The sequence below is a fragment of the Papio anubis genome, chromosome 2 (genome assembly GCF_008728515.1).
Source record: "Papio anubis isolate 15944 chromosome 2, Panubis1.0, whole genome shotgun sequence".
Taxonomy (NCBI): domain Eukaryota; kingdom Metazoa; phylum Chordata; class Mammalia; order Primates; family Cercopithecidae; genus Papio; species Papio anubis.
This window is the reverse complement of record NC_044977.1, coordinates 54,598,413-54,615,468: the sequence shown is the minus strand read 5'-3', so window position 1 is coordinate 54,615,468 and position 17,056 is coordinate 54,598,413. Positions and strand designations below refer to the sequence as shown.

At 45.8% G+C, this 17,056-nt stretch overlaps 1 protein-coding gene across 1 annotated transcript; it reads left to right on the top strand.

Moving 5' to 3' along the window:
• The first annotated feature begins 2,814 nt into the window (after positions 1–2,814).
• Positions 2,815–16,119, top strand: BRK1 (BRICK1 subunit of SCAR/WAVE actin nucleating complex). Its single transcript, XM_031663133.1, has 3 exons — positions 2,815–3,037; positions 14,559–14,641; positions 15,201–16,119. The coding sequence occupies exons 1-3, from the start codon at positions 2,920–2,922 to the stop codon at positions 15,225–15,227; spliced, it is 228 nt and encodes a 75-aa protein (XP_031518993.1). The 5' UTR covers positions 2,815–2,919; the 3' UTR covers positions 15,228–16,119.
• Positions 16,120–17,056: the final 937 nt, after the last annotated feature.

Here is a 17,056-nt window from a genome sequence, read left to right as displayed (position 1 = left end):
CGGGGTTTCACCATGTTAGCCAGGATGGTCTCAATCTCCTGACCTCGTGATCCACCCGCCTCGGCCTCCCAAAGTGCTGGGATTACAGGCGTGAGCCACTGCGCCCGGCCTTGATTTTTGATTTTCAAATGAGAAACTTCTTCCTGGCGTCCTTCCACAGGGTTTGTGAGGGTCCAGTGAGGTAATAGCTATAAAAGCATATTTATAGCTTATAAAATCCTCTACTGGGGTAAGTAACTGTTAGCAATGGTTTCGTCCCAGTTAATGCTAATACTAGTAGTAATCTGCCTCTTCAGCCACTTTTTTTTTTTTTTTTTTTTTTTTGAGACAGGGTCTCTGTCATCCAAGCTGAGTGCAAGAGTGCAATCACTGCTCACTACAGTCTTGACCTCCCTGGGCTCAGGTGATGCTCCCACTTCAGCCTCCCAAGTAGCTGGGATTACAGGCACGTGCCACCATGCCTGACTAATTTTTCTATTTTTTGTAGAGACAGGGTTTCACTGTATTGGCCAGGCTGGTCTCAAACTCCTGGCCTCAAGCAATACGCCCGCCTCAGGCTCCCAAAGTGCTAGGATTAACAGGTGTGAGCCACCACACCCAGCCACTCAGCCACCTTTTTTCTTTTTAATAAAAAGCATTTACTGGCCGGGCACAGTGGCTCACGCCTGTAATCCCAACACTTTGGAGGCTGAGGCAGGGAGATCATCTGAGGTCAGGAGTTTGAGACTAGCCTGACCAACATGGTGAAACCCCATCTCTACTTAAAAAAAAAAAAAAAAATATATATATATATATATATATATACATACACACACACACACACACATATACACACATATATGTGTGTATATATATATATACACACACACACAGAAATCAGCCGTGTGTGGTGGTATGCACCTGTAGTCCCAGCTACTTGAGAAGCTGAGGCAGGAGAATTGCTTGAACCTGGGAGGCAGCGGTTGCAGTGAGCCGAGATCGAGCCATTGCACTCCAGCCACAGCAACAGAGCAAGACTCTGTCTCAAAAAAAAAGAGCATTTACTGCATGCCAGATTGTAAGTATTCCCTAAAACGAGAATAAAATTGTTCATATTCCACTACCTTAGCAAAGCAGATACTGACTTTTTTGGTAGATCCTTCCTGTCCTCAAGCAGACATTTTTCCATAGTTGCAATTAAAGAAAAATGTGGGCCAAGCAGGGTGGCTCATGTCTGTAATCCCAGCACTTTGGGAGGCCGAGGTGGGCAGATCACTTGAGGTTAGGAGTTCGAGATCAGCCTGGCCAACATGGTGAAACCCTGTCTCTACTAAAAAACACAAAAAATAGCCGGGTGTAGTGGCAGGTGCCTGTAATCCCAGCTACTTGGGAGGCTGAGGCAGGAGAATCACTTGAACCCGGCAGGCAGAGGTCACAGTGAGCCAAGATCGTGCCATTGCACTCCAGCCTGGGCATTAACAGAGAAACTCCGTCTCAAAAAAAAAAAAAGAAAAGGAAGGAAGGGAGGGAGGGAGGGAGGATGTTTCGTTTTTCCCCTTAATTTATTGTATTTGTTTTCATGTTGCTTGTGTTCATAATTAGCATTTAAATGACTGCATAATAGACTGGGCGTGGTGGCTCATGCCTATAATCCCAGCACTTTGGGAGGCTGAGGTGGGCAGATCACTTGAGGTTAGGAGTTCCAGACCAGCCTGGCCAACATGGTGAAACCCCCCCTCTACAAAAAATACAAAAATTAGCCAGGTGTGGTGACCTGAACCTGTAGTCCCAACTACACTGGAGGCTGAGGCTGGAGGATAGCTTGAGCCCAGGAATTCGAGGCTGCAGTGAGCCATGATCATGCCATTGCATTCCAGCCTGGGCATCAGTAAGACCTTGTGTCAGGCCCAGCGCGGTGGCTCACGCCTGTAATCCCAGCACTTTGGGAGGCCGAGGCGGGAGGATTATCTGAGGTCAGGAGTTCGAGACCAGTCTGGCCAGGATGGTGAAACACCGGCTCTACTAAAAATACAAAAAAATTAGGCGGGCGTGGTGGTGTGTGCCTGTAATTCCAGCTACTTGGGCAGCTGAGGCAGGAGAACCGCTTGAATCAGGGAGGCGGAGGTTGCAGTGAGCCGAGATCACGCCACTCCAGCCTGGGCGACAGAGCGAGACTCCTCTCAAAAAAACAAAAAACAAAACCTTGTCACAAAAACACAAATTTCCTTCTGAAAGGGATTGTTCCAGTTTGCAGTGTGCCCACCTATTTATGACCATGTCATTTTTTAGACTCCGTCTAAAAAAAAAAAAGAAAAAAAAGACTTGTATTTAGTGTGTTTTTTTTTTGAGAGGGAGTCTCGCTCTGTCTCCCAGGCTGGAGTGCAGTGGCGCGATCTCCGGGTCACTGCAAGCTCCGCCTCCCGGGTTCACGCCATTCTCCTGCCTCAGCCTCCTGAGTAGCTGGGACTACAGGCGCCAGCCACCGCGCCCGGCTAATGTTTTGTATTTTTAGTAGAGACGGGGTTTCACCGTGGTCTCGATCTCCTGACCTCGTAATCCGCCCGCCTCGGCCTCCCAAAGTGCTAGGATTACAGGCGTGAGCCACCGCGCCCGGCTATTTAGTGTGATTTAATCGACTGTGCCCATCTTACTGCGGACACAGCCTGGAGCAGTTGAGGGAGACGGCAAGACCCCCCACGAGCCCGTTTAACACCATAACGCGCGTGCACTACAACCTCGCCGCCGGAGTCGAGGCTTCTGTTTTCTACAGCGTGGGAGTAGAGAGCAAACGCCAGCGAGGACGTTACATTGCACAGGCGTATCACAGTACCCGAGAATTCGTGGGCGCTCCAGAGGATGGGTGTGGGCTGATGGCGCAGGCGCGCTAGAGGCCTGTAGGGTCGGGGCGCCTGCGCAGTCGCTCTTCCTCAGGCGGCCGCCATGGCGGGACAGGAGGATCCGGTGCAGCGGGAGATTCACCAGGACTGGGCTAACCGGGAGTACATTGAGATAATCACCAGCAGCATCAAGAAAATCGCGGACTTTCTCAACTCGTTCGGTCAGCGGGCCAGCAAGGGGAGGCGGGGAGGAGGGAGGCCGCTGAGGCGCTTGGGCTGGGCTCCGGGGAGATGCTTTGAGAGGACTCCCGGAGCCTTCGGCTGTTGCGGGTTTTCACTTCCTCCTTCAGGTCCCACCTTCTTCCTCCCGTCCTGACCCTCAGGCTCCGCTGGACAGTCTCTGTAGGATTATCCTGCCCTACGCTGAGCTCCTGGCTTCCTGCCATGCCCTTGGACCCATTCTACAAGTCCTTTTCCCAGACGGGTCAGGCAGCCCCATCCTCGCTCCGTGGTTCTCCTAAGTGGTCTCCCTGCCTCCTTTGTACTCTACATCCATTCCAGTCCCCACTTTGCGCTCAAAGTGAACATCCGGGACCGTGTCACTGCTCTGTTTGAAGACTGTTGACAGTTCCCCATCTTTAGGATCTGCTCGAAACCCTCTAGCGTCATGACTTTTAGTTGGACCCGTTGTCAACCACTCCCGGCTTGTCCATTTCTTCCCGTCTCCTGTGTGTGCTGCGGTGAGAGTGGTTGGAGATGAGGTCAGAGGGATGCCAGGATCTTGGAAGTCCTCTCTGTATTGCTAGTATATAGCTTGTGGTAGGTGTTCTGTCTACTTCTAGCCTGTTCCTCAGAGCTAGTACAGGTCGGGTGCCTTCAGCAGAAAGACATCTTTACCAGAGTCTTTCCTAGGCATGGCCTGCTCGTGACAGCCTTAAATTCTTATGAACAGCAAGCAAAGTAATCAAGACTCCTACCCCTTCTTCTCCAAGTGTTTAAGAGAACTTGGCACTGGTTAGATTTTCTTGTGTAATTACAGGATATAGGGATGCATCTAGTGAACTTTTCCTCAACTAGTGTACTTTGGAAAGATTTTTAAATGAATTATTCTCTAGCTAAAGGAATGATGGCCTTAGGAGTGTAAAGGTGACAGAGCAAGAGATTGTCAGAAAGCATCAGCGAGAGATGCTAGAGCTCCATATGAGGCCCTCTCTTAAGGCATAGTGGGAGACACAGAATAAGAACCACTTCCTACATTCAAAGAAGTTCTAATCTTGAAGATGAAATAATGACAACTTCAGAACAAAGAAGAACATCATTTTTGTATTAAAGTATTTTCATACAGGGTGTATAGGACTATAATCATGGCTGGGTTCAATGGCTCATATCTGTAATCCCAGCACTTTGGGAAGCCAAGTTGGGAGGATTGCTTGAGCCCAGGAGTTCAAGACCAGCCTGGACAACATGGCCAGATCCTATCTCTACAAAAAAACAACAACAACAAAAAATTGGTTGGGCATGGTCATGCATACCTGTTGTCCAAGCTACTCGGGAGGCCGAGACAGGAGGATCACTTGAGCCCTGGAGGCAGTGAGCCATGTTCATGCCACTGCACTCCAGCCTAGGCGACAGAGTAAGACGCTGTCTCAAAAAAAAAAAAAAAAGAAATCCTGAGTTGGATTCTAGTAATGTAATTTCATTTCTGAGAACAGAATTGTACCAGTAAACTTTTAATTCATTATGTTTATCTTTGACATAGTCTTGGTATATCATACCCATTAAATTTATAGTGAATGAGTCTTGGGACTGACTGAAAATTGAAAAGCTTAAGCTTAAGATTTGTAAAGGAGAAATGTCTCTTTTCTTGCTTAATAGGCAAGGAGATACCAGCTCAGACATTATGTCTGATTTGTAAGAGTCACATTTTATGATTAGATGGAGAGTAAAGACTTTTTATTTGGGCTTTCCAACAATTTTTTTTTTTTTTTTTTTTGAGACAGGGTCTCACTCTAGTCCAGGCTGGAGTGCAGTGGCATGATCTCAGCTCACTGCAACCTCGTCTTCCTGGACTCAAGCTATTCTCGTGCCTCTGCCTCCTGAGTAGCTAGGTTTACAGATGTGCACCACCACACCTGGCTGATTTTTGTGCTTTTTAAAGTAGAGACAGGTTTTGGCCATCTTGCCCAGGCTGGTCTCAAACTCCTGAGCTCAAGTGATCCACCCACCCCAGCCACCCAAAGTGCTGGGATTACAGGCGTGAGCCACTGTGCCCTGCCCCCAACAAATTCTAAACTAAGGAATTAGACATACAGAAGTCCAGTCTTTTGGAGCCAAAAAAAATGACTTCCCTTAGCTTAGATCATTATCCTCCCTTAAAGTGATGATGATGGCCAAATGTTTGGAGTAATTACTAGGTGGTTTTTAAAGATTTTAGAAAGTGAATTTAGAGAAAATAACAATTAAATTCAACTAAGTAAGAAGATAATTATAACGCAGGATTAACAGTCAAAGGAATTTGACTTAGTAGTTAGGTGTACCTGAGGCAGGTTCTTAAAGATTGGCATGGTGGCTCATGCCTGTAATCGCAGCACTTTGGGAGGCTGAGGCGGGCGGACCACCTGAGGTCAAGTTTGAGATCAGCCTGGCTAACATGGTGAAATCCTGTCTCTACTGAAAATACAAAATTAGCTGGGTGTGGTGGTGCACGCCTGTAATCCCAGCTACTCAGGAGGCTGAGGCAGGAGAATCGCTTGAACTGGGGAGGTGGAGGTTGCAGTGAGCAGGGATCGTGCCACTGCACTGCAGCTTGGGCGAAAGATTAAGACTCCGTCTCCAAAAAAAAAAAAAAGAAAGATTGACAATATCACAATGCAAGAGTTTAGAAAAAGACCCCACAAGCTGCAAAACTGGATAAATTTTAAGGATAGACTTGAGTATGTTTTCTTGGTATTGGATGATTTAGGATGACTGTGTCTGGGATGTTTTTTTCCCATCCTAAGCCATTAGCAAGCTTGTACAATTGTCCCTTGAACAATACATGTTTGAACTGCAGGGATCCATTTACAGGTAGATTTTTTTTTGAGACAGATTTTCACTCTGTCACCTAGGCTGAAGTGCAGTGGCATAATCTCGACTCACTGCAACCTCCACCTCCCAGGTTCAAGTGATTTTCTTGCCTTAGCCTCCCGAGTAGCTGGGACTAGAAGTGTGTGTCACCATGCCCGGTTAATATTTGTAGTTTTAGTAGAGACAGGATTCGCCATGTTGGCCGTGCTGCTCTTGAACTCTTGGCCTCAAGTGACCCACCTCTGTTCAACTTCCCAAAGTGCTGGGATTACAGGCATGAGCCACTGTGCCTGGCCATAGGTGGATTTATTGCGATAAAAGTTATACAGTATGCCTGCCTCTCCTGCCTCACCTTCCACCTCTGCCACCCATGAGGTAGCAAAACAACCTCTCTTCTTCCTCCTCTTCCTCAGCCTAACTTAGCAGGAAGACAATGAGGATGAAGACCATTATGATGATCCACTTCCGTTTAATGAATAGTAAATATGTTTCCTTTTCCTAGTGTGTTTTTTTGGTTGTTGTTTGTTTGTTTGTTTTTTGAGACGTAATCTCACTCTGTCACCCAGGCTGGAGTGCAGTGGCGCAATCTCGGCTCACTGCAAGCTCTGCCATTCTCCTGCCTCAGCCTCCAGAGTAGCTGGGACCACAGGTGCCCGCCACCACGCCCGGCTAATTTTTTTGTAATTTTTAGTAGAGATGGGATTTCACCATGCTAGCCAGGATGGTCTCCATCTCCTGACCTTGTGATCCGCCCGCCTAGGCCTCCCAAAGTGCTGGGATTACAGACGTGAGCCACTGCACCCAGCCTCCTCATGTTTTTTTAATAACATAGTCTTTTCTCTAGTTTACTTTATTGTAATACAGTATGTCATATATGTGACTTCCAAAATATGTGTTAAGCAACTGCTCCTGTTATCAGTAAGGTTTCCAGTCAACAGTAGGCTATTCGTTTAGTTCTGGGGAGACAAAAATTATATGCAGATTTTCTTATGTATTTAAAATAGAGATGAGGTCTTACTGTGTTGCCCAGGCTGTTCTCAAACTCCTAAGTTCAAGTGATCCTCCTGTCTCAGCCTCCCAAAGCGCTAGGATTACACATGTGAGCCACCGTGCCAGCCTGTGCAGATTTTCAACTGCACAAAGGGTTGATGTTCTTAACCCCTGAGTTGTTCAGGGGTTAACTCTAACATGTTTATGATGATACGGTTTGGTGGTGTAAAGATTCAATAAGAATTTACTGCCAGGTGCAGTGGCTCACGCCTGTAATCCCAGCACTTTGGGAGGCTGAGGTGGGCAGATCATGAGGTCAGGAGTTCGAGACCAGCCTGCCCAACATGGTGAAACCCTGTCTCTACTAAAAATACAAAAATTAGTTGGGTGTGGCGGAGTGCACCTGTAATCCCAGCTACTCAGGAGGCTGAGGCAGGAGCAATCCCTTGAACCCGGGAGGCAGAGGTTGCAGTGAGCCAAAATCGTGCCACTGCACTCCTGCCTGGGCGACAGAGCAAGACTCCATCTCAAAAAAATAAAATAAAATAAGAATTTACTTTGAGGCCAGGCACGGTGGCTCATGCCTGTAATCCCAGCACTTTGGGAGGCCAAGGCAGGTTAATCACTTGAGCTCAGGAGTTCGAGACCAGCCTGGCCAACATGGTGAAACCCCATCTCTATAAAAAATACAAAAATTAGCCAGGCATGGTGGCGCATGCCTGTAATTCCAAGCTACCTGGGAGGCTGAGGCATGAGAATCACTTGAACCCTGGAGGTGAAGGTTGCAGTGAGCCAAGAACGTGCCATTGTACTCCAGCCTGGGTGACAGAGTGAGACTCTGTCTCAAAGAAAAATAATTTACTTTGAGGGAGCATCTGAAGTTCTTCAAATATGTTAGCAATTCTGTAGTCCTTACCCTGACCACAGAGAATCTGCATGGGCCATGTATTTTGGAGAGAGAATTGTTTTTCTAAGATAGTGAATGACTTTCTGAAAAGCATTTACCCTGTGATTCCAGCTGGTGAGAGTAGAGTCACAGTCTCCCACTTGAACTTGAGGACGTACAAATCATAATGTAGCAATAACATCCTAACACTAGGCCTATTCTGTACTTTGGAATTGGTGAAGCTTCTAAAAACAGATGGTTAGAGATTATCGCTTCTTATTCTTATACTATTTTTTTCCTGGTTCTAAAGTTAATATATGCAGAGAATTATAAAGAAAAAATAGAGAATGTGGCTGTTTTTAAAAAATCTTAGTTTTTGTACTAAGCCAATAAATACAGCATGCCTGGTGTGTGTTAGATGCTGTGAGAAAGGAATAAATATGAATAAATGGATATGATACCCACTCCTAAGATATTCAGAATTTTTCTGGAAAAGTAAGACTTAACTACAAAAACATTCCAAAAGAAAGGCAATATTTTTTTTTTTTTTTTTTTTTGAGACGGAGTCGCTCTGTTGCCCAGGCTAGAATGCAGTGGTGCATTCTCGGCTCACTGCAACTTCTGCCTCCCGGCTTCAAGCGATTCTTCTGCCTCAGTCTCCCGAGTACCTGGGACTACAGGCATGCGCCACCATGCCTGGCTAATTCTTTTTCTTTTTTCCTTTTTTTTTTTTTTTAAGATGGAGTCTTGCCGTGTTGCCCAGGCTTGAGTACAGTGGTGCAATCTTGACTCACTGCAACCTCTGCCTCCTGAGTTCAAGCCATTCTCCTGCCTCAGCCTCCCGAGTAGCTGGGATTACAGGTGCACGCCACCATGCCCAGCTACTTTTTGTATTATTAGTAGAGATGGGGTTTCGCCATGTTGGCCAGGCTGGCCTCAAACTCCTGACCTCAAGTGATCCGCCCACCTCAGCCTCCCAAAGTGCTGGGATTATAGGCGTGAGCCACCATGCCCAGCCTGACAGTATTGATTTTTGTAATGCTAAAGTTATATGCAGTAAGTTCACAGAAGGAGCTGTTTGATAAAAGCATTTGTTCCCTAACAAGAACTGGTATTTTCAGTTAAAGGCTGGTGATAATGTACACATACTTGTGCTCTGGTCTCAGATTTATCCAACTGTTGAATGCTTTCTCGGTGTTTTTTATTTGAACCAGCATGTACTTATTAGGATTTGAAATATGACCAAAGTTTCTGGAGTTGAACATTTTCTGTTTCTCAACAGTGTTTATCCATGTAGGCCAGTAGCATAGTATTGTTCCTGAATTCTAATTCATTACCAGATTGACAGCTAGAACAGAATAGCCACCCAGGAAGGAACCTTCCCTCTCTCTTACCTCCCCCAATGAAGTTGGTATGTCTTTCTTCATGGGAAATGACAGGTTGTCAGAGATAATATTCATGCTCTTACTCACTAGCATACATAATGTGCTTTTAGACTTCCAAAAACCAGACTGAAAAGAGGCTTGGTCCTGCGGGGCAGTTCCAACAGAAACTGGCAGTGCATCCAGGAAAAGGGGGATGCTGAAATGATCATACTTAAGCTAGACCTGGGAATTCAAGGAAGCAGCACAAGCATAAAAAGAATGAAGAATGTCCAGAAATGGCAAATCCATAGAGACAAAGATTAGTGTTTCCCAGGGACTGAGGGGTGGCAGAATGAGGAGTAACAGGACTAAGAGGTACAAGGTATCTTTTGGGGATGATGAAAATATTCTAAAAGTAGATTATAATGATTGCACAACTCTGTAAATATACTAAAAACCATTGAATTGTATACTTTAAGCAGGTAAAAGAATGGAAAGTGGCAGAGTTGGGCTGGAGACCTGGGGTATAAATTATAGCCCTGGAGTCACAGAAAGATGGTAGCAGTGTGCATTGGGACAGTGTGATGGGAAAGAATACCATACTGGGCAGTGAGAGAACGGGGTTCTAAACTCAGCCCTGCTGTTATTTTGTCCCATTACTGACCCAACATGGGCCCTCAGCTTACCTAGGCCTCAGTTTTCCCACTTGTAAGGTGAGTAGAGTTACACTAGAGTCAATCTTTTGTTCCACTAACATACCAGAATGCATCCTTTTTTTTTCAGTCAACGTCTGTGTACCAGGCATGATACTGAGGTTACAAGAGGCAATATGTACTTCTTTCAATTAACTTGTTCTAATGGTGAAACAGACATGTAAATAAATTGTAAATTATAAGTACATAAATATCATTTGGCTTTGTAACATGAACATTTTCCCGTTTCATTAAATACTCCTCAAACTTGTAACTTTTTTTTTTTCAGACAGAGTTTCACTCTTGTTGTCCAGGCTAGAGTGCAATGGCGCATTCTCAGCCCACTACCTCAGGTGATCCACCCACCTTGGCCTCCCAAAGTGCTGGGATTACAGACGTGAGCCACTGCACCTGGCCACTTTTTTTTTTTTTTTTTTTTTTGAGATGGAGTCTTGCTCTGTCGCCCAGGCTGGAGTACAGTGACGTGATCTCGGCTCACTGCAACCTCCACCTCCCAGGTTCACGCCATTCTCCTGCCTCAGCCTCCCAAGTAGCTGGGACTACACGCCCGGCTATTTTTTGTATTTTTAGTACAGGTGGGGTTTCACCGAGTTTCACTGTGTTCGCCAGGATGGTCTCGATCTCCTGACCCCAAATGGATCCGGCCAGTCTCGCCTCCCCCAAAGCGCTTTGAATTTGTGGGCGTGGAGCCACCGTGACCCAGCCTCCCTCCCTTTTTTTTTTTTTTTGAGACAGAGTTCTGACGGGCTATGCCCAGGCTGGAGTGCAGTGGTACACCCCACCTCACCTCGGCAACCTCACTTCCCGGGTTCGCCGGCCTCCTGCCTCCCAGCTCCTCTGAGCAGCTGCTGGGATTACAGGCTGCCCACCATGCCCAGCTATTTTGTATTTCTTTTAGTAGAGATTGTGTTTCTTTTTTTTTTTTGTATTTTTGGTAGAGATGGGTTTCTCCATGTTGGATCACGCTTGTCTGAACCCCAATTCCTCAAGTGATCCCCCACCCTCGGCCTCCCTGCAAGTGCTGATTACAGGCATGAGCCACTGCACCCGCCATTGTATAACTTTTAATGCCTATTTTAATAGTCTCATTGATACACTATATCAAACCATTCCAATCATGGGCATTTGTTTGTTGCTTTTTCACCATCTTTTACCACAGTGATGCATTCTTACTGTAAAATTTTTTTGAGGACGGAGTCTCGCTTGTCGCCTAGGCTGAGTGTGCAGGCCGATCTCAGCTCACTGGTAAGTCTCACCCCGGTTCACGGTATTCTCCGCCTCAGCCTCCCGAAAGTTGACTACATATGCCATGCATTTACCTCGCCTGCTGTTTTTATTTTTTTTTTTTTTTTTTTTTTTTTGAGACGAGTCTCGCTTCTGTCAGCTTCTAGGGTTGGTGTAGTGGCGCCGATCTTCGCTAATTGCAAGCTCCGGCCCCGGTTCACGATTTTCTGCTCTTTCAGCCTCCCGAGAAGGACTACATTTCACAACCGCCTCTGCCAATTTTTTGTATTTTAGTAGAGACGTTTCACTTCTGGTCTCGACTCTGACCTTGTGATCCGGGCCTGCCTCGCCTCCCAGTGTTGGGATTACAGGCGCGAGCTACCGCTACCGGCCTGTATTTCTACAGAGACGGGGTTTCACTGTATAGCTGGTGGATGGTCTCGATCTCCTGACCTCGGATCCTACTGCCTCGGCCTCCCCAAAGTGCTGGGATTAAGAGTTTGACACCGCCATCTTGTATTTTGTAAAATCTTATCCAAAGTGGGGAAGGATAACCAAGACCAAGTACATGAATAACTTAACAATTTAGAACTTCAGAGGCTGGCACGGGGCCTCATGCCTGTAATCCTAGGACTTTAAGAGGCCAAGCAGGAGGATTGCTTGAGTTCAGGAGTTTGAGATCAGCCTGGGCAACAAAGTGAGACCCCGATCTCTACCAAAAAAAAAAAAAAAAAGAAAACAATTAGTCGGGCACAGTGGCATCCACCTACTGAGTAGTAATTCTAGCTACTCGGGTGGCTGAGGTGGAAGGATCACTTGAACCTAGGAGTTGAGGGGCGCAGTAAGCTATGATTGTGCCACTGAACTCTAGCCTGGGTGACAGAGCAAGACCATGTCTCTTAAAAAAAAAAAAAAAAGATATTCATCCGTAAATGTTTAGGTAAATACAGAAGAGAATTATGATATCCATCTGGCAAGACCTCTCAGAGATAGAATTTGAACTTAGCCTTGGGGGAGATAGGCAGGCAAGATGAGTAAGATTTGGATATAATAAGATGAAAGTTGAGGCAAGATTAGGGTGTAGGAAGATTTGTCAAAATGGATGCTGAAGCGCTTTTGCAAAACAGCCAGGGAATAGATGAAAAGGCAGCTTGTTAGCTAAGTGTTAAATCATTGCGTGGGAGAGTCTCAGCGAATGTTTCAAACTTAAAAACTGTAGGTTATTGAGAGATGACTGAACAACAATGTTGGAGGAGAGAGTAGAAGATAATGACCATGCTAAGATACCTTTTCTCTCATATATTGAGAATAGTTGGAAAAAGAATAGTTCCTGTTACAGAAGTTTGCAGAGAAAAAGATGTTTTAAATTAAATCTGGTTTCATTTTGAATGAGATGGTAAAAGAAGACTGGAAAAGCTAGAGGAAGAAAAAGAATTTTGGCTGTTTTCACAGATGGAATGTGGGCTTTATAGGGTATTTGATGTTCTCCAAGTTTTCTCTAGTTCTGAAAGGCCTTTTGCCTCTAGGAGGAACAGTAGTGACATGGTTTTAATGAGCTCAGAACTCTCACACCTTCCCTCTCCATAATTTCTGCTGCTTTCTTGGCCTCGACTTTTTTTGTTTGTTTGTTTTGAGATGGAGTCTCACTCTGTCACCCAGGCTGCAGTGCAGTGGCGCGATCCTGGCTCACTGCAACCTCCACCTCCCAGGTTCAAGTGATTCTCCTGCCTCAGCCTCCCAACTAGCTGGGACTAGAGGCACTTGCCACCACACCCAGCTAAGTTTGTGCTTTTAGTAGAGATGGGGTTTCACCATGTTAGCCAGCTGACCTCAGCTGGCTGACCTCAGCTGATCTGCCCACCTTGGCTTCCCTAAAGTGCTGGAATTACAGGCATGAGCCACTGCACCTGGCCTCATTTCTTTCCTATTGAGATTATTTTCTTATTCTTGCCATGTCCCCTCTTTTGAAAGTCTTACTTAGGCCATTAGTAAATGGCTGTACAGCCTTGGTGTATTCATTTGCTATTCCTGGCATGACAAATTACCACACAGGCTGGGCACAGTGGCTCACACTTGTAATCTCAGCACTTTGGGAGGCCAAGGTGGGTGGATCACGAGGTCAAGAGATTGAGACCATCCTGGCCAACGTGGTGAAACCCTGTCTCTACTAAAAATACAAAAAAAAAAAAATTAGCTGGGCATGGTGGCGCACACCTGTAGTCCCAGCTACTTGGGAGACTGAGGCAGGAGAATCACTTGAACCTGGGAGGCAGAGGTTGCAGTGAGCTGAGATCACACCACTGCGCTCCAGCCTGGCAACAGAGTGAGACTCCGTCTCAAAAACAAACAAACAAACAAAAAAACAAATTACCACACATTTTATGGCTTAAACCACATAAATTTATTATTTACCATGTGTAGGTCATAAATTGAACACTGGTAACTGGGCTAGCAATCTTCACACCTTGGCCTTCTGAAGTATTAGGATTACAGGCATGAGTCACTGCTCCTGGCCTGAGCTCCAATCAGGGTTTCAGCAGGACTGCCTTCCTTTCTGGAGGCTCAAGGAGAGGGTCTAGTTCCTCGAATATTGGGTTGTTGGCAGAACTCAGTTTCTCGTGGTTGTAGAACTGAGATCTCTGTTTTGTTACTGGCTGTCAGCTGAAAGTTGTTCCCAGCTTCTAAAGGTCACTTACCTCCCTTGGCTCATGACTCCCTTCTTCCACTTTCAAAGCCAACAATGGCAGATTGCATCCCCTTCACACATCGAATCTCTTTTTCTTCTTCCATTTCATCTCTGACCCCCTTCCTCTGCCTTTCTCACCTACATTTGTGGACTTATGATTAGATTGGGCCAAATGGACAATCCAAGACAAACTCTAGGATCTCAAGGTTCTTAACCTTAATCATACCTGCAAAGCCCTGTTTCCTCACGTATAATCCATATTCACAGGATCCAGGGATTAGAGAAAGGACTTTTTTTTTTTTTTTTTTTTTTTTTTTTTTTAGTTTTGCTCTTTCACCCAGGCTGGAGTGAAGTGGCGAGATCTTGGCTCACCGCAACATGTGACCCCGGGTTCAAGCAATTCTCCTGCCTCAGCCTCTCGAGTAGCTGGGATTACAGGCATGTGCCATCATGCCCGGCTAATTTTTGTATTTTTAATAAGAGACAGAGTTTCACGATGTTGGCCAGGCTGGTCCTGAATTCTTGACCTCAGGTGATCCACCTGTCTAGTCCTCCCAAAGTACTAGGATTACAGGCATGAGCCACCACGCCCTGCAGGAAAGGACATTTTTGTGGGGCCATTATTCTCTACTTGCAATACTTGATAGGAAATTCAGCAGATCCACTCTAAGGAACTGTGCTAAGATACTTCTCACTGTATCCATTTCCATTTGTATTCTGTGTAGTATTCCTCTTTTTCAGTGTAGGAGTTGTGTGTGTCTGTGTCTGTGTTTGAAGTGACCTTAATTCTGAACACCAGTCTCTTTTTCTTAGATATGTCTTGTCGTTCAAGACTTGCAACACTAAACGAGAAATTGACAGCGCTTGAACGGAGAATAGAGTACATTGAAGCACGGGTGAGTTTGATGGGCCAGGGCATTCCAAGAGAGAATGCGCATTTCCACTTATTACTGAAAAAAACCTGAAAGCAGAAACAGTCTTAGGAAGCTTAAGCACTGGCCAGACATGGTGGCTCACGCCTGTAATCCCAGCATTTTGGGAGGCCGAGGTGGCGGATCACCTGAGGTCAGGAGTTCAAGACCAGCCTGGCCAACATGGTGAAACCCCATCTCTACTAAAAATACAAAAATTAGCCAGGCATGGTGGCTCACACCTGTAGTCTCAGCTACTCGAGAGGCTGAGGCAGGAGAATCACTTGAAACTGGGAGGCAGAGGTTGCAGTGAGCCGAGATTGCACCACTGCATTCCAGCCTGGGTGGCAGAGTGAGACTCCGTCTCAAAAAAAGAAAAGAAAAGTTAAGCAGATTGCCTGGATTTGAACCAGGTTTCTGTGACTTCACAGCTATCTTCTTTTCTACTATTTCTCACTGCCTAGGATCTAAAGTAAGAATTTTTTTTAGACCCCTCTAATCTTTTTGAATTTATCTAAATGTCAATTTTCCTTTCCTTTCACAGGTGACAAAAGGTGAGACACTCACCTAGAACAGAGACGTGCTGCTGCTGGGAAGTTGCTTTACACAACACAGGCCACATGGGAAAGGCCCCAGCAGCCTTCAGCTCCTTCCTTTCTCCTTAAAGAGCAACAGGGCTTATTCTTGTTTTTCTTTTTCAAAAGTGTGGCCTTTGGGCTCTGCCATCTGGGGTGTGGTGTGTTATGTGGGGAGAAGTCCAGAGGAACTGTTGGAAACGACATTAGGCATTTTACCTTTTCAGTAACATTTTATAGATCTACTTGTCAATGTATTTGAGACATTCACAGCCAAAACCCTGGGACTCTTTGTGAAGGTCCTCCCCGCCTCTATCTTTCTTTCTCTCTCTCTCAAACTTTCCTTAGAGTTCTCATTGCCTTTGCACTGCTTCTGTGAACAGTCTTTATCTCCTCCCCACCTTTGGTGGGAAGTGGGGGGCAATCCTGGCCAAGACACTCATGCCCTGGCAATGTGGCTGCCAGAGAATGTTGTTGCAGACCCACCAGTTTCTTGTTGATTTGGGGAGGTCAAAGCCAGGCCCCCACTTGGCTTGAAGGGACATTTTTAGACTTTTCTTTCTGTCACTTGGGAGTGTCTATGCCTCCCATATTTCCCTAATAAACTCAACTTTTTATCTGACTGCTGTGATTATGGTGGGGAGAGGAGCTAGAGGTGGACTTACTTATTGCACAGAAATGTAATATATGGCATTATTATTCTAACATAAAACTTTCAGATGCAGCTGTTTGATTCAAAGCCTAGGTGGCTTACCAGCCCAAGTCCCCATGTTTGGACTCTGAGCTGACTAGCTCATCCTGGGAATCATTTGGTCATTCAGCACATTTACCAAGTATTTACTATGTAGGCATGTTAAACTCCAATAAAAGATACAGCATTGAATCAGACATGATGCTTACAGTCTGTTGAAATACCAGCATTCACACAATTTAGCCACAATCCAAGGCAGATTATTAGTTTTATAAAGGCAGAAGCTAAATGTCTACTTCTTTGAAAAACAGATAGCCGGGTGCGGTGGCTCATGCCTGTAATACCAGCACTTTGGGAGGCCGAGGTGGGTAGATCATGAGGTCGGGAGATCGGGACCATCCTGGCTAACACAGTGAAACCCTGTCTTTACTAAAAATACAAAAAATTAGCTGGGCGTGGTGGCGGGCGCCTATACTCCCAGCTACTCGGGAGACTGAGGCAGGAGAATCGCTTGAAACCGGGAGGTGCAGGTTGCAATAAACCGAGATCGCGCCACTGCACTCCAGCCTGGTGACAGAGCAAGACTACGTCTCAAAAAAAAAAAAAAAGAAAAACAGATGGTTTAAACTTTTCATTTTGGTATCCAAAGCTTACTATAAACTTGTACCAACCTACTTCTAAAGGCTTATCCACTATATAGAATCTATTTTAGTCACACAGAAATCATTATACTCTGTATACACTGATTTCCCTCAATTCAAATCATATTTGCCATTCAAAGTCTAGCGCAAGGCCCAGCACGGTGGCTCATGTGCGTTATCCCAGCACTTTGGGAGGCTGAGGCGGGTGGATCACAAGGTCAGGAGGTCAAGACTGTCCTGGCTAACAGGGTAAAACGCCGTCTCTACTAAAAAAAAAAATACAAAAAAATATTAGCCGGGCATGGTGGCAGGCGCTGTAGTCCCAGCTACTCAGGAGGCTGAGGCAGGAGAATGGCGTGAACCTGGGAGGCGGAGCTTGCACTGAGCCAAGATAGCGCCACTGCACTCCAGCCTGGGTGACAGAGGGAGACTCCATCTCAAAAAACAAAAAACAAAGTGTAGCTTAAGCCAAATTTCCCCCTGAAAGTTCTCT

What these genes read in the sequence shown, in the direction of transcription:
- BRK1 (XM_031663133.1), top strand. Translation starts at nt 2,920, where the DNA reads ATGGCGGGACAGGAGGATCCGGTGCAGCGGGAGATTCACCAGGACTGG. An exon ending in GGACTTTCTCAACTCGTTCG is followed by an intron (nt 3,038 to 14,558) that starts GTCAGCGGGCCA and finishes TCTTTTTCTTAG; the next exon opens with ATATGTCTTGTCGTTCAAGA. An exon ending in TAGAGTACATTGAAGCACGG is followed by an intron (nt 14,642 to 15,200) that starts GTGAGTTTGATG and finishes TTCCTTTCACAG; the next exon opens with GTGACAAAAGGTGAGACACT.